At 47.3% G+C, this 21,951-nt stretch overlaps 2 protein-coding genes across 8 annotated transcripts in view; one reads left to right on the top strand and one right to left on the bottom strand.

Moving 5' to 3' along the window:
* LOC121400994 (WD repeat-containing protein 91-like) overlaps positions 1 to 21,951 on the top strand; it is a 1,149,255-nt gene that overhangs the window by 627,104 nt on the left and 500,200 nt on the right. Inside the window, exon 20 of one of the 7 annotated variants that reach the window (XR_005966011.1) lies at positions 4,721 to 4,749. The exons of the other annotated variants lie outside the window; for them this stretch is intronic. The gene's annotated coding sequence lies outside the window, so the exon portion shown is untranslated. Of the gene's footprint in view, positions 1 to 4,720; positions 4,750 to 21,951 lie in introns of those variants that run through there. 7 annotated transcript variants of the gene reach the window in all.
* On the bottom strand, positions 15,562 to 19,524 carry LOC121400971 (skin secretory protein xP2-like). The gene is made up of 10 exons (XM_041585332.1): positions 19,492 to 19,524; positions 18,994 to 19,035; positions 18,063 to 18,132; positions 17,924 to 17,963; positions 17,710 to 17,797; positions 17,561 to 17,614; positions 17,410 to 17,469; positions 17,189 to 17,262; positions 16,286 to 17,099; positions 15,562 to 15,713 (listed from the first exon to the last, which is right to left on the bottom strand). The coding sequence occupies exons 2-10, from the start codon at positions 19,024 to 19,026 to the stop codon at positions 15,663 to 15,665; spliced, it is 1,284 nt and encodes a 427-aa protein (XP_041441266.1). The 5' UTR covers positions 19,027 to 19,035; positions 19,492 to 19,524; the 3' UTR covers positions 15,562 to 15,662.

The following is a 21,951-nucleotide window of genomic DNA, read 5'->3' on the forward strand; positions in this document are numbered from 1 at the left end:
TATGGGGCACCCCCAACTAACTCAAGCATTTCCATTCCGCAATTTCCTGGAAGCAGTCCGCTGCGCAATGGTGGCCCAACGCTATCTTTCGCCGACCCAGCTCCGACCACCTTTATCTGGCTCCCCAAACCCATTGGCCATATAAAGGTTTTCTTTTTCTCTCCCAGGGCACCCTACTGCTGCATGATAATGCAAAATACAGGGGAATCTGGTGGTCCCCAAGTTCACAGACACAAGTTCACCACAAAGAGCTACACGTGACCCTCATTCAGTAGGGCTCACTATAGTGGCATGACCCATTCCCAAAGATGGTTACATTAAGTTCTGTTTCGGGTGATGGGTGTTGGGGTACTGTTCAAATGTGTATGTTTCAATGTCCTGCTCAAGATTGTAAATGTCACAAGAATTGCATGATAATGGTAAGCTTATGGTATGAACACAAAGTTCCAGGCCAATGGCATTGTACTTAACTAGCTGGAACGCGGGGGGTCTCAACTGCCCTATTAAACGCAGGTTGGTGTTTGACTTTCTGAAGAATCACTCTACAGCCATTGCATTCTTACAAGAGACCCACCTCACAGGGTCCAAAATGCTAGCGCTGAGGAGGCCGTGAATTGGCTGGGCGTACCATGTTACCTACTCCACGCACTCCTCAGGGGTCTCCATTTTGATGGGCAAGTCTGTTCCTTTTCATTTTAGTAACCTTAAGACTGACCGTAAGGGAAGATATGTATTCTCGCACTGTTATTTCTATGCCTCCAAAGTTTTACTGGTCAACGTTTACATACCCCCCCCCCCTTTTGATGCAGAGGTGTTATATACTCTAGCGGATCAGCTAACACTATACCAACATGCACTAGTGATAGTTACAGAAGACTTCAACGTAGTACTAGCCCCACATATAGATAGGGTTCACAGGCACCCAAGCAAACCCCTGCAGGACACCACTCTGTTACACAGGCTCGTGTCAACCTTAGCCCTCACAGATCCATGGAGGCAGGCTAACCCTCACACCAGGCTCTACTCCTGCTTCACAGCATCCCATTCAGCCCTATCGCGGATAGACATGGCGTTTATTAACGCAGCCATGGTACCCTTTACCAGAAAATCCGTCTACCTCCCTAGAGGTATTTCAGATCACGCTCCCGTGCAGCTACATCTGACATTCCCATTCCAAACTGCACGCCCTAGACCTTCTATTAATTCGGTCTGGCTCAAAATACTAGATAAGACCTGAACCAGAGCTCCAACACGATTCTCCCATTTTGGGACTCCCTCAAAGCCTACTTAAGAAACTCCATCACAGCTGAAAAAGCCGCATACAAGAAGCAGGCCAGACTAACGGAACAGGAGCTAGAGGCAAAAATGTCCCTGTTAGACTCGCAGGCTGCCACCCACCCAACACCCCTAGCCATGAGGAGCTTGCGAGAGGCACAAGAAGCATATTCGCAGCACCTGATCCAAAAGGCCCAGTGCAAACACCACTTTGCCAAGGTTAATATCTATGAGCATGGTGAAAAGCCGGGCCACTTGCTAGCCCACATTGCAAAAGGCCATACATCTCCCCCATTCTATTCCGGCGCTAAAAGATGCCCACGGCACTCTTCACACTGACCCAGACATGGCTAAGGATATGCTGGTACAATTCTATGAGAACCTGTACGACTCTAAGCTACAGGCAACAGAGCAGGACCGAACTACTTTTCTGTCTCCCATGGCGCTTCCAACACTAGAACAGAAATTTTAGGGATTTTATGGAAACGGATATTACAGGAATAAAAACTCAAGAGGCAATTGACGCTTTCCCAAATGGGAAGGCTGCAGGGGCTGATGGCATCCCTATCGAGGTATATAAAAGCTACGCCACTACTTTAGTCCCACTGCTCCTACAGCTATTCCGGGAAGCACTGCAAAAAGGTTACTTTCCCCAATCCCTGTATGAAGCAGCCATAGTCCTCCTCCCAAAACCAGGCAAAGACCCCCAATTATGCGAGTCCTTTCAGCCCATTTCATCGCAGATGTAAAGATATGCACCAAAATTCTAGCTAGGATGCTGGGGCAGGTCATCTCCCGACTGGTCAGCCCCGACCAAGTGGGGTTCATACCGGCAAAAAAACCCTGCTCTGAACACTAGGGGCAGATTTATCAAGGGTCAAAGTGAATTAGAGGGAATTTTCAAAGTAAAAAAATTCAAAATGCAAATAAATTTTTTGGATACTTCGACCACTGAATAGGATACTACGACCTTGAATTTACTTCATTAATTACTGCAGTAATCTAGGTAACAGAGCCATAGCAGCTCTGGACATCGCCAAGGCTTTTGATACTGTCGAGTTGCCCTACTTATGGCGGGTGGTGGCAGGTTTTGGGTTGGGACCGAAGTTCATAGCCATGGTTCAGCTGCTCTGCAAGTCCCCCAGAGCCACTATGTGCACCCCGGGTTTCTCCCTGTCATGGGACACCAGACAGGGATGCCCCCTGTTGTTCGCCCTTGCCATCGAAGCAGGGTCCAACCCATTCTTCGCACACTTACCCCCTTCAAACCTCTAACCTACCTGGGTATACAAATAGCTCTTCCACTTTCACAATTTAAGGCACTGAATGTTGACCCATTGCTGCAGTGGGTCCAGGACAAAGTAAACCATGGGACCAGTTGCCGGTGGCCCCACTGGCAAAATCCATCTGATCAAAATGTTCATACTACCCAAACTGTTGTACGTCTTGTGGCACTCTCCAGTGGGTATACCCAATGCAGTGTTCTTGAGCCTCAATAAGCTGTTCTCCAAATTTATTTGGGGGAGATCCAGGGCCAGGCTACGCCTTACCACCCTAATGAGACCAAGGGAGGGAGGTGGTAAGGCATTCCCAAAAATGTACCTCTACTACTTAGCGGCCCAACTCATGCACATCTCCCCTATGATACACCAGGATATCTCTCCACCTCTGTACAATCTTTGGGCATCAATAACCAGGACCTTAGATTCCCAGTGGCAAGACCTCCTGGTCAAAAAACCTGGTAAACCATCCTCGCCACTAATCATAATGCAAGCCAAAGTCCTACGAACGGCACATAGTACAATTCAGTTCAGCCACCTAGTCCCGCAAACGCCCATTTGGGGGTAACAATACATTCCCGCACCTGGTCTCCATAAACCCTCCGAAAATCTGGCAGATGCTAAACCTCACCACTATAGGAGACGTATGGGAGTCTGGTAGGGTGAGACCCCTGCAAGAGTCACAGGCCACATGGCAGCTCCCCCAATTCCAATGGCTCATGCACCATAGGGTTGGTACTGCCCTGACAAGACAATCCACCAGGGACTGATGAATGGCATAAAGTGATGAAAGATCAAGCAGCAATGGAAAAAGCAATAATGGTCAAAAAAGGCCTCTTGGACAAAAACCCCCTTATCTGGCAGTACTGGACGGTAAACCAAATTACACCGCCCTTGTCCTCTCGGGGAAATGATGATAATGGGTAAACACCCCTTAAAGGGATACTGTCATGGGAAAAAAAAAATTTCAAAACGTATCAGTTAATAGTGCTGCTCCAGCAGAATTCTGCACTGAAATCCATTTCTCAAAAGAGCAAACAGATTTTTTTTTATATTCAATTTTGAAATCTGACATGGGGCTAGACATATTGTCAATTTCCCAGCTGCCCCAAGTCATGTGACTTGTGCTCTGATAAACTTCAATCACTCTTTACTGCTGTACTGCAAGTTGGAGTGATATCACCCCCTCCCTTTTCCCCCCCAGCAGCCAAACAAAAGAACAATGGGAAGGTAACCAGATAGCAGCTCCCTAACACAAGATAACAGCTGCCTGGTAGATCTAAAGCTCCCCATGGACGCGCCGATTCTTCTTGCCAAACGACCGATTTTAGGGAAGTCCGACCAATCCTTCGAAATTATCGTGCAGTTAGTGGGATTTGAACGATCGAACATCTTATGATTTTTCGGCCGACATCTGTCAGGAAATTGATCGGCCAGGTCAAAAAATCTTTGTCGGTCCCAGTGCAATCTATTTATGTTTGCAGGGCCAAGCAGGCAGCTCCCCTTTGTTTTCCTGGCAAATTGGTCTTTTTAGTTGATGGTCAATTCGTATGATCGTACGATAGTTCCAAGAAAATCGTGGTCTCACGATGAGGATCGGATCTTTTAAAAATCTCAACATCTATGGCCAGCTTAAGAACAACACTCAATAGTAAAAACCCATGTCTCACTGAAACACATTCAGTTACATTGAGAAGGAAAAACACCAGCTTGCCAGAAAGCATTTCTCTCCTAAAGTGCAGGCACAAGTCACATGACCTGGGGCAGCTGGGAAATTGACAGAATGTCTAGCCCCATGTCAGATTTCAAAATTGAACATAAAAAATTCTGTTTGCTCTTTTGAGAAATGTATTTCAGTGCAGAATTCTGCTGGAGCAGCACTATTAACTGATTCATTTTGAAAAAAACATGTTTTCCGATGACAGGATCCCTTTAACAACTGGTGCAGATTTGCTCGGGCTGGCAGTCGGTTGGGTGGGCATAGTGGAGTTCATCTCCTCCCCTGGGTAATATGTTAACCTAGGATTGCCTGTGCTTTATTATCTGGTGGAACTGTGTTATACCACTCCGGTTGTATACCTGTCATGTGAGAATTATTCTAATAAAAATCACTCTTGAGCAAAAAAAAAAAAAAAGTTTTTAAAAATGTTTTTTTTCCTGCCTAGCCCACTTCTGATGACATCACTTCTGGTTTCCAGCAACGGCACTTCCTGCTTTATGGTGGTCAGCGAGTCACGGATCAGTTTGCAGATCAGGCAGTTGCAGGTCAGGTAGGTAAAAATGTGGGTGTGGGTGGGGGTACTCTACCGTAAGGTGGGGCCTTCATATTAAAGTGGTGGTTCACCTTCAAGTTAACGTTTAGTATGTTATAGAATTCTAAGCAACTTTTCAATTGGTCTTCATTACTTCTTTTTTAAAGTTTTTTTTATTATTTGCCTTCTTCTTCTGATGCTTTCCAGATATCAAATGGAGGGTCACTGACCCCATCTAAAAATAAATTCTCAGTAAGGCTACAAATTTATTGTTATTGCTACTTTTCATTACTCCTCTTTCTATCCAGGCCTCTCCTATTCATATTCCGGTCTATTAATCAAATCAGTGTTGTAGCTAGGGGAATTTGGACCCTAGCAACCAGATTGTGCAAACTGGAGAGCTGCTGAATAAAAAGCTAAATGACTCTAAAACCACAAATAATAAAAAGTGAAAACCAATATATCTAACTTAAAGGGGTTGTTCACCTTTGAGTAAACTGTTAGTAGGATGTTGAGAGGGATATTCTGAGACAATTTGCCATTGGTTTTCATTTTTTATTTATGGTTTTTGAGTTATTTAGCTTTTTATTCAGCAGCTCTCCAGTTTGCAGTTTCCAATATCTGGTTGCTAGGGTCCAAATTACCCTAGCAACCATTGACTTATTTGAATAAGAGACTGGGATATGAATAGGGGAGGGGCTGAATAGAAAGAGGAGTAATAAAGAAAGAGCAATAATAGATCATTTGTAGCTTTACGGAGCTTTTGTTTTTAGATGGGGTCAGTGACCCCTATTTGAAATCGAATCAGAAAAAAAGGTAAATAAAAAAACAATAAAAAGTAAATAATGAAGATCAATTGAAAAGTTGTGTAAAATTGGCCATTCTATAACATATTAAAAATTAACTGAAAGGTGAACCACCTCTTTAAAGGTGAACAGTCCATTTAATGGACAAGTCGATAACCAGGTGATTGTGCCGTTGGCATGAACTACCCACTGACCTTGTCATGCCCAGGAACCAGGGCAGCTGCCCCCATTTTCCAACTCCCCAAGGAAAGCTCTGCTCCCTGGAGTCCCTGCTCATGGAACCCAACCCAAGCCTACATAAGGGACACCTGGGTGCACAACATGGATTGGTTCATGGCACCCTGGCCAAGGGACAATAGGTTTCAATATTGGGTTACTGGAGGGGATCTACCCAATAACACCCATAGTATTATTTTACTTTCCTTTATCCCACCCCAAATCCTACTTCAGATTAAGCAGACATGCACCCCTTGCACTGGGCTTGGGCAGTACCAGCTACAAATATGTCCTGTCCAATTTGTGCCCCCCTAGAACTGCTGCTGCCAAAATGGCCCTGTAATGTGTATGTTAGATAAGTGCAAGGAGATTCTCATGGCTAATCCCTTGTAAGTATCATTAAGCTTAGGCTGCCTATGTTGTAGTGCCAGGGGCAGTGTCGGACTGGGCCGGCGGGACACCGGGAAAAAACCCATTGGACCCCAGATCCGCACCTTTTTCCTGCAGTGACTGCCTGACGAAGGGCAAAAACAATTGCGCACCTTCTTCCTGTATTGCCCGCAGCGCAGTGTGCCGGCTCAGAAAGGGAGGACGGAGGGGGGCCCTCAGACAGCAGCCCCGGGCCCCCCAGTCCGACCCTGGCCAGGGGTGCAATGCCACTCAATCACAGCCGCTCCTCCATTAGGGCTTACGAGGCCCCTTTGTTGGGATAACAGGAGGGCGAGAGAACTTTTAAAAAGATTAGTCTATCTGCCCTGATCTTTTTTAAAGGACAGAATATTCAAATTGGTAAAAAAAATATAACCGTTTCCTAATCTGTTACCCCAATGGAGCATCCAAGTGTTGGAGAGCTGATTGGTGCCATTTTCCCTGTGCTCGCAGGCAGGTCAGTCCTAAAAGTCTGAGTACCCCAGGGTAGAGCCCTGCAGGGTGTTGGGTACCCCCCAAAAAAGCAGCGAACCTGTAGGTTGTAGGAAGGACTTTCAGACGCAGGTTGGGGGTCTGAGGGTTTGCAGGTCAAGTTGTGGATCTTAGCAAATTTTATTCCTTTAAAAGTTTTTAAAAATATTTTTTTTCTTCCTAGCCCACTTCTGATGACGTCACTTCCCGTTTCCAGCAACGCCACTTCCTTCTTTATGGTGGTCAGCGTGTCGCGGATTAGTTTGCAGATCAGGCAGTTGGGGGTCAGGTAGGTAAAAATGTGGGTGCGGGTTACAGGTCCGGGTTTCAAAAATAGTTTCAGCGCAGGACTCTACCCTAGGGTGGGGCCACTATATTAAAGGGATAATTCACCTTTAAGTTAATTTTAGTATTTTATAGAATGGCCGATTCTAAGCAACTTTTGGTCTTCATTATTTATTTTTTATAGTTTTTTTTTTTTTTCATTTTTGCCTTCTTCTGACTCTTTCCAGATTTCCAATTGGGGTCGCCGACCCCATCTAAAAAAACAAATGCTCAGTAAGGCAACAAATTATTGTAATTCCTACTTTTTATTACTCATCTTTATATTTAGGCCTCTGCCTTTCATACTCCAGTCTCTGATTCAAGTCAACGCTTGATTGCTAGGGTAATTTGAACCCTAGCAACCAGATATTGGAAACTGCAAACTGGAGAGCTGCTGAAAAAAAAGCTAAATAACTCAAAAACCATAAATAATAAAAAATGGAAACCAAAATATCATACTAAAAGTTAACTTAAAGGGGTTGTTCACCTTTGAATCAACTTTTCTCCATCGTTGGAGCTGCCGGTCTCTGCTGCCCTTGCCTACCATCTAAGGGAAGGCACAGCATTAAGTGAGGAGGAAATCGGGCGCCAAGCAAAGGTAAGGAGGAAACCGGGTGTGCGCACAGGCGGCCCCCCCATCCCTCAGACTGGGTCATTAGCCTGCCGCTTACTCCGGCAGAGAGGCTTCCTCCATATTCACCCCAAGAGCGCCTCTGGTGCCCTGCCCGACAACCGAAAGGTTGTGGGTTCATTTCCCACCTCAGCTAAAAACTCAGAGCAAAATACCTCTGGTCAGTTGTGTATCAACCAACTAGTACCAGAAGTTCATCATCTGCCTTGTATATATCCACATTTCACTTCTGGCTCACCACGCCTGAGAGCTCTCGTGAAAACCTGTTACCAGGGGCGGCAGCTCCTGCATCAGTTAAATTTTTAGCTTCTGCCTAACGCCGCAAACATTTACCACCTGGTAACAAGGAACCTCTGTACTACATGTGTAACTCACATGAGCCAGTTCCAGAAACTCCAGGACCCAGTCCCCAGGTAAGCCAAACCCCATGCGGCACCTCCAGCCCAGGCCAGATATCCCTCACCACAGGGATCTCAATCCACTCCTTAGTGGGCTTCTCAACTTGCGTCGGGCATTCCCAAACTGGCCTTTCCTTAGTCTCCTGGCCCGCCCAGACAACGCTAAGCTTTAGCCTCAGACGCTCAGGGCCCCCCCCCCCACCTCTTCTTCTGCAGAAGAGAGCGATTAGGATTCCATTAATCCATCTCCACCTCCCCCAAGGAGTGGGATAAGCCAGAGAGAGAGAAGTTTTTATCCAAACCATTGTTTTCTCAAGCTATATCTTTTCCATCGACCTTACTGAGAATTGGGCCTTTCCTCCTTCAGTGGATGCCCCAGTGTCAACAGCCTTGTCAGTCCCTCACGCGGTTCTTTTACGGACTCTATAGACAAAAAGCTGGAAGGACGTCTGCTTTCCCTCCGCTACCGACACTTCCCTGCGTCCAGTTTTTTGTCCTCAGCCTGGATGAGTTGAGCTGACCAGTCATGGATAGACTCCCTATGTCGAGCAATCATCTCCGGGTCACCAGGCAGGAGTTCCCTTAACTGGCATCGCAGATCAAAGAAACAAACGACTACCTATGCGAGGCATCGATTGACACAGCCCAAAGTGATAGGCCAAACTTCAGCCCTAGCGGCGGCTACCCGACGACACTTGGGAAAAAAAAATCCCTCACTTCAATACCATTCAAGGAAAAGCTACTTTTCGGCCCCGATCTCGACAAGATCATAATTCAGGCCACCGGGGACAAGAGTACAATCGATGGCACACAGAATAAGAGCACAGGATCACAGGACGCTGTGGAGGTAAGCCTAGACAACAGGGAAATCCCGAAAGCTCTCATCAAACCCGGCAAACCCACATCAGCATGTCGGTTTTCTGTCAAGAGAAGCGACCATAGGAGAAAGTCTACGTCACTTGCTGACACATGGATCAAGGTTGTGACTCAAGGCTATCACCTAGAGTTTGCCTCCCTCTCTCCTCACCGCTTCTTCAGGTCCAGGCTCCCTCAGGAAACTCTCAAGCAAACACTCCAGGATGCAATCTTTGTACCGGTACCACCCGGAGAAAGATTCAGAGGCTACTTGTCACGGTCGGCACCCAACACCAGAACAAATGCCAGGCACCCTGGTCTCGGCTCGTGCTTCACCTGTAGTGTGACCGCCTTTGGCCTCGGGAGGAGCCCTCAGCTACTTGGATGCCACCAGGACTTAAACGAGAGGTGCAAGGCTATAGGTTATGGCTAGGCAGAGGGGCACGACTGTAAAGCAAAGTCTTTGGGCAGAAGGTCGTAGTACAAGGCGTTGGGCAATAGAGTAGGCAGATCAGGCCGGGTCGAGGCAGGCAGAGAATAAGTGTAGTCAGGCAGGCAAGGGTCAAACCAGGAAGTCGATCAGAGGGTTAAGCAGAAGAGGTAGTCGTTATTCAGGCAAGGGTCAGGATCCAGAGGTCAGAATAGTCAAAAGCCAGGCAGGGGTCACAACAGGATTTAAACAGTAAATGTAGTTAAAGTGTGCTTCAAAAGCGGATTAGGCTCCTTGCAGCCCCGGGTGCAAGCCGTACCCCCTGCCAGGGCAAAGTATACATGTAGCAAATAAAGCAGCAGCACTCCGGTACTTTTGAAAAATTTGCAAAACTTTACTCAAATGGCATATGCCTATGGCATTTGAGTAAAGTTTTGCGAATTTTTCAAAAATAGCGGAGTGCTGCTGCTTTATTTGCAACAGGATTTAAACAGGTACAAAACAGGATTAGCAAAAGCTCAGAAAGCACCAGGAACAAACTCCTGTAACGGGCAAGGTCTGGAAGCTCTATTAGGCTATTTATACTATTTGAATTATGCGCCCTTGTGCCTTTAAATGCGTCATCAGCGCGCCGCACGCGCCCTGGTGAACACGCATCTGCGGCCTACTGTCAGAGGCGGCACGGAGCGGTGGGCGTCCCCGCCGAGGGGGGCGGCAGGCGTCCCTGCCGTCCCCCCACTAGACCAACAGGTAAGATTATTACATTAGTATTCCAACCGGTTATACTTCTCAAGAAGGACGGCTCAGCTTGCCCATTCTTCGATCTTACGCCTCCCTGGACATCGAGAGCGCGTATCTTCATCAGAGATCTTTACGATTGCGGTCCAAAATCATATTCGGACTCACCTCGGCCCCTCAAGTCTTCACAAGGACCATGTTAGTAGCCGTTGCACTGATCCACACTTCAGGGGTATCCATAACTCCTTAACTAGGCAATCTACGGATCAAGGCACCGATCCTTGTATCTGCCCCTCAGGCACTGCAGATCACTACGGAGAGATTGCAGGGGTTGGGCTGGTACATCCGTTTGGACAAGTCCTCCCTAACGCCGAGTCAATCAATGCTTTGCTTAGAAATACTCTTCAATACCCAGACACAGAGAGTCTCTCCTCCCCCAGAAAGGGTTCATCACTTACGGGCTCTGGTACAGTCCCTTCTGCTGTAACCGGAGCTCACAGCCAAATTCTGCATGAAGGTCCTGGGAGTCATGGCTTTGACCTTAGAAGCAGTCCTTCTTGCATAACTTCACCTCAGGGAGCTTCAATGGAATTTTCTCTCAGCCTAGTAATGCGGATCCCTACTTCAGGACATCGTCCTACTGTTACAATCAGTTGCCTGACCAAGGGCAAACCCCCCTGGCACCCACAGTGGTGCATCCTCACTACCAGGGTCGGACTGGGGGGCCCGGGGCCCACCGGGGTTACTGGCCCAGGGCCCCCCTCTGGCCCCACTGCCGCGCCGGCGTGTACGCCGCGTCTCTGCGCCGGCATGTACGCTTTGTGCCTGCGCATGCGCGCGGAGCCGAGTTTATACAGAGTGCGCACTAAATTTTTTTGCCCGCGACCTCCGATAAAGGGGGTCGCGGCATTAACAGGCAGATATGGGTACGGACCTGGGCCGGCGGGGCCCACAAGAGCCGGGGCCCACCGGGTTTTTTCCCGGTGTCCCGCTGGCCCAGTCCGACACTGCTCACTACGGACGCAAGTCTCTCAGGCTGGGGAGCAGTTCTAGAGGGACACTCAGCACAGGGCTGCTGGTCTCCAGCAGAGCAACCTTTTTTCCACATTCGGGCTATCCGACTAGCCTTAGTCCACTAGCAACAGCAGCAAACGGGACAGGCAGTAAGCATACATTCCGACAATGCCACAGCAGTAGCATACTCAACCACCAAGGCGGAATAAGAAGCAGGAAGGCGCTAAACGAAGTAGGCCTCATCTTTCGCTGGGCAGAGACTCAACAGTCTCATCTCTTAGCCATCTACTTTCTGGGACTTCCCAACTGGGAGGCAGATTTTCTCAGCAGACAATCCCTAGACCCAAGTGAGTGGAGGATAAAAGACAAAATATTCCACAAAATCACTCAGAGATGGGAAATACCAGAAGTCGATCCTATGGCAACCTGTCACAAGGGAAGGGTGTCACTCTTCTTGGCACGCTACAGGGACCCTCTTGCCCTAGCAGCAGATGCTCTCACCGCTCTCTGTAGCTTCCATCCTACTTACACTTTCCCAGAACAATCAAGAAGCTACAAAGGGAACACTCCAATCATCCTAATATCTCCCAGATAACCTTGTCGCACGTGGTTCTCGGATCTAGTCAACCTCTCGGTGGTTGGAACTATGGACCTAACCCCCGATACCATATCTTCTATCTCAGGGTTCTATTCGACATCCAGGTCCAGCCAACCTCAGATTCACGGCGTGGCTATTGAGACCACAATCCTAAAAAGTAGGGGATTCTTGGATGCTGTGATTCTCACCAGGCAGGTGGTCCACAAGCTTGTCTTCGCTAAAACATACCATTGTGTATGGTCCATCTACCAGCAGCGGTTCTAGAGCCACAGAGCAAGTTTTCCACCTCCAATTTCTTTACCATCCTACAAGAGCATTTATCCATGGGACTTTCTTTATAAAATCCCTGATATCGTCCTTTTCCATTGATTTCAAGGGCACCTAGTCTTACATCCCTACATCAGTCTCTTTTCGAGCCCATGTCCTCCATCTCCCTTCAATGGCTTACATCGAAGACGGCATTCCTACAGGCCATAGCTTCAGCTCGGAGGGTATCACATCTGTCAGCTCTATCCTGCAGATCTCCATCCTTCACATTCCATCAAGACAGGGCTGTTCTCTGCACATTGCCATTCCTACCTTCTGCCCATCTCCTTCCACTTCTAAGGAGGTGGCACTTCACTCCCTGGACCCTGTATGGGCTCTCAAGTTGCATCACGTCAAAGACATCTGCAAATCGGACTCCCTGTTTATCTTTCTGCCAGGCCCCGTCAGGACTCTCCTACGACCAAGGCAACCATCTCCCATTGAATCAAGCAGGCCATACATGTGTATGGCCTACACAGCACAAGGACAAAGCCTCCCAGCTAGACTCAGGGCTCAGTTCACTAGGGTAATGAGTACGTCCTGGGCCTTTCAGAACCAGTCCTCAGCTGAACAATTGTGCAAGGCTGCTACATGGACCTCCATCCATACTTTTGGCAAATTTTTCCATTTCAACAAACAGGAGGGACTAGTTAATTTTGTTGTATTGTGTCCTGCCTCCTAGTGGTGCAAACTGTACCCACTGTTCCTGTGTCCCCCAAGCGACTGAAGAGAAAGAGATTTACCAGTGAGTGCACAAAATCTCCTTTTAGTATGATATTGAGAGGGATATTCTGAGACAATTTGCCATTGGTTTTCATTTTTTTATTTGTGGTTTTTGACTTATTTAGCTTTTTATTCAGCAGCTCTCCAGTTTGCAGTTTGCAATATCTGGTTGCTAGGGTCCAAATTACCCTAGCAACCATTCATTTATTTGAATAAGAGACTGGGGTATGAATAGGGGAGGGGCTAAATAGAAAGAGGAGTAATAAAAAAAGAGCAATAATAGATCATTTGTAGCTTTACGGAGCACTTGTTTTTAGATGGGGTCAGTAAATAATGAAGACCAATTAAAAAGTTGCATAGAATTCACCATTCTATAACCTACTAAAAGTTATTGAAAGCTGAACAACCCCTTTAATGGACGAGTGGACAAGCAGGTGATTCGCATGAACTTACGAGAGGTTATCTCAGTTCCACTTACAACTCTTAGGGCCCCAGGCCACCTATGTTTTTAACTCTTAGGACCCCAGGCCACCAATGTTTTTAACTCTTAGGACCCCAGGCCACCAATGTTTTTAACTCTTAGGGCCCCAGGCCACCAATGTTTTTAACTCTTAGGACCCCAGGCCACCAATGTTTTTAACTCTTAGGGCCCCAGGCCACCAATGTTTTTAACTCTTAGGACCCCAGGGCACCAATGTTTTTAACTCTTAGGCCCCCAAGCCACCAATGTTTTTAACTCTTAGAGCCCCAGGCCACCAATGTTTTTAACTCTTAGGACCCCAGGCCACCAATGTTTTTAACTCTTAGAGCCCCAGGCCACCAATGTTTTTAACTCTTAGGGCCCCAGGCCACCAATGTTTTTAACTCTTAGGGCCCCAGGCCACCAATGTTTTTAACTCTTAGGGCCCCAGGCCACCAATGTTTTTAACTCTTAGGGCCCCAGGACACCAATGTTTTTAACTCTAAGAGCCCCAGGCCACCAATGTTTTTAACTCTTAGGGCCCCAGGCCACCAATGTTTTTAACTCTTAGGGCCCCAGGCCACCAATGTTTTTAACTCAATCGCTTTAGCAGGAACCCCCCACCCCAAAAGGACGTCTCATAACCTGGAGAAAGTGGTACCCAAAAAACAAATCCAGCTCAATTATTGGCCAATATCAAGCTCCTTCATATACTAAATGTCTGGTATAGTGACAATAGGCTGGTGGGAAGTGGATGGAATTCCAGTGTTAAGAAAGGGGCCTTGGACATGAATGGAAATGCTGTTACATTGTGGCCTATGGAGTAAAGCAATATTCTAGTTCCCTCCAATCAGTATGTGTCCCTATGTCTTTCAGCCCCATCATGTACATATTAATCAATTAACCCTGCAGAGATATTAACCCATTCCCTTCTTCAACTAAACCCCTGTATCAGCACCACCACCCAGTTTTACCGTCACACAACCGCTCAGTCATCTTTAGTAGAACGAGGCACAGGAGCCCCTTCCCTCAATATTCACCATAGGGATTAAAGAAAAACACAGAGACATATTTATGGAGAAACCTGGCGGTGAGCACAGGATTTATTACAATTAATAGGCAATTGATATTTGGGCCTCCCTAACAGTGGATGATCCAGAGGAAGGAGAAAAACCCTAGAGTGCTATGGGGGTCAATCTGCACTGAAGGTAAAAATCCCTTCCTGACTCCTAGAAACGGCAGTCGGTTCTACACCCTGGATCATGGCTAGACCCCCCCCGCCCCCTATCTATACACCCCCACCTCCTATTCACCCCTCACCTATACACCCCCTCAACCTTCTCCTATACACAACCCCCTACTCTCCCTCCTATACACAACCCCCTACTCTCCCTCCTATACACAACCCCCTACTCTCCCTCCTATACACAACCCCCACTCTCCCTCGTGTACACAACCCCCTGTCTCCCTCCTATACTCAACCCCCTACTCGCCCCCTATCTATACACCCCCACCTCCTATTCACCCCTCACCTATACACCCCCTCAACCTTCTCCTATACACAACCCCCTACTCTCCCTCCTATACACAACCCCCTACTCTCCCTCCTATACACAACCCCCTACTCTCCCTCCTATACACAACCCCCACTCTCCCTCGTGTACACAACCCCCTGTCTCCCTCCTATACACAACCCCCTACTCTCCCTCCTGTACACAACCCCCTTCTCTCCCTCCTGTACATAACCCCCTACACACAACCCCCTACTCTCCCTCCTGTACATAACCCCCTACTCTTCCTCCTGTACACAACCGCTACTCTCCCTCCTATACATAACTCTCACTCTTCCTCCTGTACACAACCCCCTACTCTCCCTCCTGTACATAACCCCCACTCTCCTTCCTATACACAACCCCCTACTTGCCTTCCTATACACAACCCCCACTCTCCCTCCTGTACACAACCCCCTACTCTCCCTCCTGTACACAACCCCCTACTCTCCCTCCTATACTCAAGCACCTACTCTCCCTCCTATACACAACCCCTACTCTCCCTCCCTTACATAACCCCCACTCTCCCTCCTGTACACAACCTCCTACTCTCCCTCCTGTACATAACCCCCACTCTCCCTCCTATTCATAACCCCCACTCTCCCTCCTGTACACAACCCCCTACTCTCCCTTCTGTACATAACCCCCTACTCTCCCTCCTATACACAACCCCCTACTCTCCCTCCTGTACAGAACCCCCTACTCTCCCTCCTGTACACAACCCCCTACTCTCCCTTATGTACACAACCCCCTACTCTCCCTCCTATACACAACCCCCTACTCTCCCTCCTGTACATAACCCCCTACTCTCCCTCCTGTACACAACCCCCACTCTCCCTCCTGTACATAACAGACAGACACACACAGACATACGCTTTTGGGATAGGTAGGTTGGAAGGAAAGGATTCAGGCCGTGGTGGTGGGTCGGCGGCAGCAGGTGAGTCTTTGGGTGGAATGCTGAAAAGAAAAGATTTAGAAAATGTTAAGATAAGAATAAAGACAAACACTTGTTTCTTTATGATATTAAAGGCTCGGTGTTGCTTTAAGAGCGCACTATTTGTTGGGCCTTTGGGGACTGTTTGGGTCTCTCTACACATGAAATGCCAGGGCCTCTTATGAATCTCAGTCTGAGCCTGTGCCATTTATTCTTTTATACTCTTTGATCAGCTGGTGCCAGTCCATTACCCAGTGGCAACCCATTTCCAAAGGTGGATATCTAAGCCAGATGTCCAGCAGCCCTGTAAGAGTTACCTGCCTCCCCTGTTATTGGCCTTCTATACAATCAACACTTTATCTGCAGACTTAGATCCCTGTCAGCAACCTCTTACACCCTAAAGGCAGCCAAACATTGGTCTATGGGGTGCGCCCTCAAAGTGATCAGCCTGCGGGCTCAACAGACAGGGTGTATGACTTCCTTTCTATTGTTCTGATTGAAAATGCTCAGAAGAGCAGGAAGTAAAGTGGAGCTGCATTGGACTACATGAGGTATCTCTAGAAGAAGGGTAATTGTCAGTAAATTGATACATTACCCAAACCCTGCGGAGCCTCTTCATTATGGCCTTCTTGATCCGTTTTCGGAGGGTCAGCCTTTCTACCACCGGAGGATCTTCGATGATCACTTCCACCTCAGGAGCTTGTTCTTTAGCTGCTTCCTCTTCTTTCTCCTCCTCCGGTGCAGGAGCTTGTTGTTCCCCAGGGGCTCTCTCCTCTCTCTCGTCCTCCTCTGCTGCAGGAGCTTGTTCTTCAAGAGCTCCCTCTTCTCTCTCCTCCTCCAGTGCAGGAGCTTGTTGTTCCTCAAGGGCTCGCTCTTCTGTCTCCTCCTCCCCTGGAGGAGCTGGTTGTTCCCCAGGGGCTCCCTCTTCCATCTCCTTTTCCATTGCAGCAGGAGCTTGCTGTTTTCCAGGAGCTCCTTTTTCCTTCTCCTCCTCCGCTGCAGGAGCTTGCTGTTCTCCATCAGCTCCCTCTTCCTTCTCCTCCTCTGCTGCAGGAGCTGGTTGTTTCCCAGGGGCACCCTCTTCTCTCTCCTCCTCCTCCGCTGCAGGAGCTGGTTGTTCTCCAGGGGCTCCCTCCTCTCTCTCGTCCTCCTCAGCATCAGGAGCTTGCTTTTCTCCAGGCGCTCCCTCTTCTCTCTCTGCAGCAGGAGCTTGTTCTTCTTCTGGAGCTCCCTCTTCTTTCTCCTTCCCTTGTGCAGGAGCTGGTTGTTCCCCAGAAGCTCTCTCTTCTCCCTCCTCCTCCTCCGCAGGAGCTTGATGTTGTCCAGGAGCTCCCTCTTCCTTCTCTTCCTCCACCGCAGGAACTTCTTCCTCCTCTCCCTCAGCTCCAGGACTTGGCTTTTGTTCCTCACTAGGTTTGGAGGGAAACAAATGTCATTATTGTCATTATTGTAAAGTGGCAGTAAACGTAATTGAAAGTGTTTAGTGCAAAATACATACCCAGCAGCCTCCTGCAGCTTCTGCTCCCTCTCCCAGAGCGTCATGGCAAGCTGGTGAAGGTGCCATTGGATAGTCTGCGGGTGCAGGGGAGGCACAAGGATAGGAGCAAAGGGGAAAGAAAGGAGACAGTTATGATTATGTCTGTATATGTGCTGCTAATAGTACCTTTATACGCTGAGGGCAGTGAGGGTGTGGGATTCCCATGTGATGGGGGAACTTACATTCTGCAGCCGCAGATACTCGAAATGCTGCCCCCATCTCCAGTGTTCCGATGATGCTTCCTGTGGAAGGAGAGAGTCAATGTTAATAATATAATTATTATAGAGACACACAGTGAATAATAACCTCTCCTATAATAATAGTGACACTTACAGGAGGCAGCAACTCCTCACTGTAGAGGGCGACACACTCCCTCTCGAGCACTTCCTGTAACATAAAGAAAGTAGCAGCGTTACACAAGAGCTGGCAATCTAATATCATTTATTCTCTATTTATCTAGACATCTATTCTGCATTACATACCAGATAATGGATCAACACCCAGTACTCATAAATGTTGTCTCTGTGCGTCGTCCTCGGGTCGCTGAAATATCGAAGAATAAAGTCCTCTCTGAAAAAGAAAAATATCACTGAGCGTTAATAAAAACATTTTCCAGCCTTATTGCCCTTGCACTTACCCCTGGGGCAATAGCAAATGATTCCCAACATGTAATAAGAGCATTTATGTTTTACTTACAGGACGACGTTCTTGCCATAGTAGACCCGGTAGTGATGTTCTGTGGGAAAAACACATTTATGTTAAATACTGAGCTAAAGGGGGAAAGGAATTCACGTATAATAAAACGTAGGAACTGATAAATAAAATAGGATTTTACCGTAATAAGAGGCAAGGGCCTTAAAGTCGGTGTCTTCCTCCCTGAAGTCCTCCAGGACGACGTACAGCGGCTGTAAGTGAAAGGAAAGAGCATTAGGGACAGAATACTAAATGGCTCTAAATGCTGCTCACAGTCAGTCTGGATCTGAGGAGAATAGAGACAGAAAAGGGTTTGGGGTTTCTATGGGGCAAATATTGCAGGAATAAGGAGATTTTTTTCTGAAAAAAGGAAATAAATGTAGTGGTTGTTTTTCATGGATGTCAGTTCTACCCGCACAGAGGAAAATGGTATGGCAGCTCCCACCTGTATGTATAAAAGGAAGCAGTGCAGACAGACAGACAGACAGCTGCTTAAAGGGGAAGGAAACCTAGATGGTGCAAAAACCCTCCCCCCCCTCCCGTGTGTTGCCCACCCTCCCCTGGCCTACCCGTCCCGCTGGGCAAATGCCCCTAACTTGTTACTTACCCTTCTGCGCAGGTCCAGTCCAGGGAGTTCACAGACGACATCTTCTTCCACGTGATCTTCTTCCTGCTGTGAACGGCGTTTTGGCGCTTGCGCAGTAGGAGCATTTCGCCGGTACGGATCTACTGCACATGCACCGAAAGTCACAAAGTACTTTTGGCGCATGCGCAGTAGATCGTACCGGCGAAATGCTCCTACTGCGCATGCGCAGGTCAAAGCAGGAAGATCGCGTGGAAGAAGATGTCGTCTGTGAACTCCCTGGACTGGACCTGCTCAGAAGGGTAAGTAACAAGTTAGGGGCATTTACCCAGCGGGACAGGTAGGCCAGGGGGGAGGAGGGAGGATGGGCAACACACGGGAGGGGGGGAGGGTTTTTGCGGCCAACTAGGTTTCCTTCCCCTTTTATAGAAGAGTGAAAGGGAAACAGCAGTTCAGATGAGAGAGGATTTATTTTACACTGAGGCATTACCAGGAGAGATGTCTTGATCGTTATCTCCTCCATCGTCGACACCTAAAGGGACAAATGGACACAATCAGGCAAAATGAAGTCACGGTTACAGGGTTTGTTCACCTTTAAATAAACGTTTAGTATGATGTAGAGAGTGATATTCTGAAATTTGTACTTGGGTTTCATTTTTTATAATTTGTGGTTTTTGAGTTATTTAGCTTTTTATTCAGCAGCTATATAAAAAAAACTTTAATTTAGACCAATTGAAAAGTTGCTAAGAGTTAGCCATCCTATAACATACTAAAAGTAAACTTAAAGGCAATTATTTCCTTATGTATATTCCCCTATTTGTATTATTAATGCTGCTGATAGCGATGGATTGGCTTCTTATAAATCCCATATACAGTAACCGTATGGGCTCATATGCACAAAGCCACGTGGGACCCCCCTCAAGTGAATTTAGGGCAGATTTGCTGAAGAAGAAATCATGTGCTGAATCAGTTGAATTTGCAAGATTACCTCTTCAAGAAGATTCTCCGATGTTAAAAAAATAAATTGGGGGCGGCACAAGGCCGGGGCACCCCAAGGGGGTCTCCCTAAGGAACCCCTGGCTCTCTCTTACACTGTTCAGATGAAGATGGATGTGACTGAACAATGGAGAAGCCAAAAATAAACCCAGGTGTTATCAGGCAGGTGTAACAGCACAATCACAGTCCAAAAAAAGCAGGAAAAGCTCTGTAGCAATCTGTATAGAAAAGAGAATAAAAAGGCAAGTTAATGAATTTAGTGCGTAATATTTCCTATATAATACAGAGGAAGGCAGAGATCTATTGTCCCCTAAACTTGAGCTTTGTCAGGTCCTGTGCCCTTTTTCTTTATTGTAGTAAAAGTTATTTGTCAAATAACCCCAGAGAGAATATACACTTAACCCAGAGCCAACCAACGGACTAAACCAACTGTCAAATCCCTATGGGTAAAGTCACCTCTCTTCTATGGGACCTGCTGTATGTCCCCCCCACTCATTTACTATCACCCCCTACTGTCCCCATGGCACGTGCCTCTGCTTCCCACCCCTAGTTACAGACTGGGGGTCACCAACTATCTCATTTTTCACTAATATAAGGGATATTTGGCAAAAAAATGTCTTGGAGAGAATATACACTTAACCCAGAGCCAACCAACGAACTAAACCAACTGTCAAATCCCTATGGGTAAAGTCACCTCTCTTCTCTGGGACCTGCTGTATGTCCCCCACTCATTTACTATCACCCCCTACTGTCCCCATGGCACGTGCCTCTGCTTCCCACCCCTAGTTCCAGACTTGGATAAAGGGAACATGTATTTAGCTACAATGTTGGTACATAAGAGCAGGGCTGGGGGCAGATACCAGGGGGCAGAGGGGCAAATCTCGAAGGAGCCTGTCAGTACTGGGAACACAAATGAAGCAGCTTATGGTGAGGTACAGGGGTCCCCAAATGTTCCCTTCATTAATAAATGTGAATATTTGCGACAGTCCTGTGTAACTGACAAATCCTGGTCTGTGTCTCCCAACCAGCACTAAGATTAAAGGCTCCTCCCAAGCACATTTTAGGGGAAAAACCTTCAAATTCACTAAAATCAGTGGGAGGCGCAACACCCACTAGTCTTTGGGGAAAACATTGCCCTAATTCCTGCCTCTTTTTGCACTAAAATAAAGTTTTTTGACAAGAAGTCTCCCAGAGGGAAAGTCCACTTACCTCTCACCACAGGGCCAACCAACGGACTGAACCAACTGTCACAACGCCCGGGTGAAGTCACCTCTGTTCCCTGCTCTTAAAGGGCAAGTTTCCCATTTTGATGAGTGAGGTTTATATGGCATTTATTTCTAATTAGATGTGCAGTACATACACAGCCTATTAAGTACACTGAGCATTGCTTTGTATGTGTGGCCTATTGAGTCTGTTGGATCCATTCATTCATCAGCCAGGGTTCCAATCAGTGCTGCTGCTGTTGTTCATAGCACACAAATTATATATACATATATCCAGCACCCGTAGCGGCTATATCCTCTTTGTCTATTAAACTCCCACCAATCCAACTATAATTAGGCCTTTGGGTTCTATAGTCGCTCACCGTTCAATCCACGTGGCCCAGGTGCTCTTGGCCCGAGCCCTACACTTATGATTTCAAGTTAATCCCCCGCACACAGGCCATCTTGACACTCATTTACAGGTAAAATATATGGATTGGCTTAGCCGATTTGTGGTCTGACCCAGGGGCTGCTGCCCCAAGTCTGTCGCTAAGGGAAACAATTTCACCAAGCATCCAAGGTCTAACGCGTTTTGCAACAACGTACTTCTCAGAGACCTCAGTATCCATTATACCACCTTGTGTCTTATAGCCCAAGAGAAAACCCCTCCCAAGGAACTTGTCATATCAATTAACATAGGCAAAGTTTCCGCACACCAGAGTGCTTTAAAATCCAAAATCTTTATTGATCCATAGTAATGGGCACACAGTACGTCTAGCTTGACACGTTTCGGGCACAGACGGCCTTAATCATTAGCATGTCCGTTATTATGGAACAATAAAGATTTTTTTATTTTAAAGCACTCCGGTGTGCAGAAACATTGTCTTTTCTTCTTCCTATTCAGTGAGGCGTGGGACGCCAAGAGAATCCAGCGCCCAGAGGACAGATCCATGGGCCGCCTGTATTGCAAAGAAGGCTAGCGGTGAGTCAGAGCGGTATTTTCTATTCTATTTTCTATTCTATCAATTAACATGGCAATTATCAAACATTGAAAAATGGTTAAAAAACATAATCTAGACTTCATAGTAGTGATATGCGTGCCGGCCCAATACCTGCTGGACCCAGTTCAGGCCGACCCCCGGCACCCCACCGACCCCGATCCTCAACTTTCAACTGCCGGCTTCTGGCTTTATATCCCCTGCGCCTGCTCACCCCGCCCTTTTGTGACATCATCAGCGGGTTGGGTCTAT

This window comes from Xenopus laevis, chromosome 3L (genome assembly GCF_017654675.1).
Source record: "Xenopus laevis strain J_2021 chromosome 3L, Xenopus_laevis_v10.1, whole genome shotgun sequence".
Lineage (NCBI taxonomy): Eukaryota > Metazoa > Chordata > Amphibia > Anura > Pipidae > Xenopus > Xenopus laevis.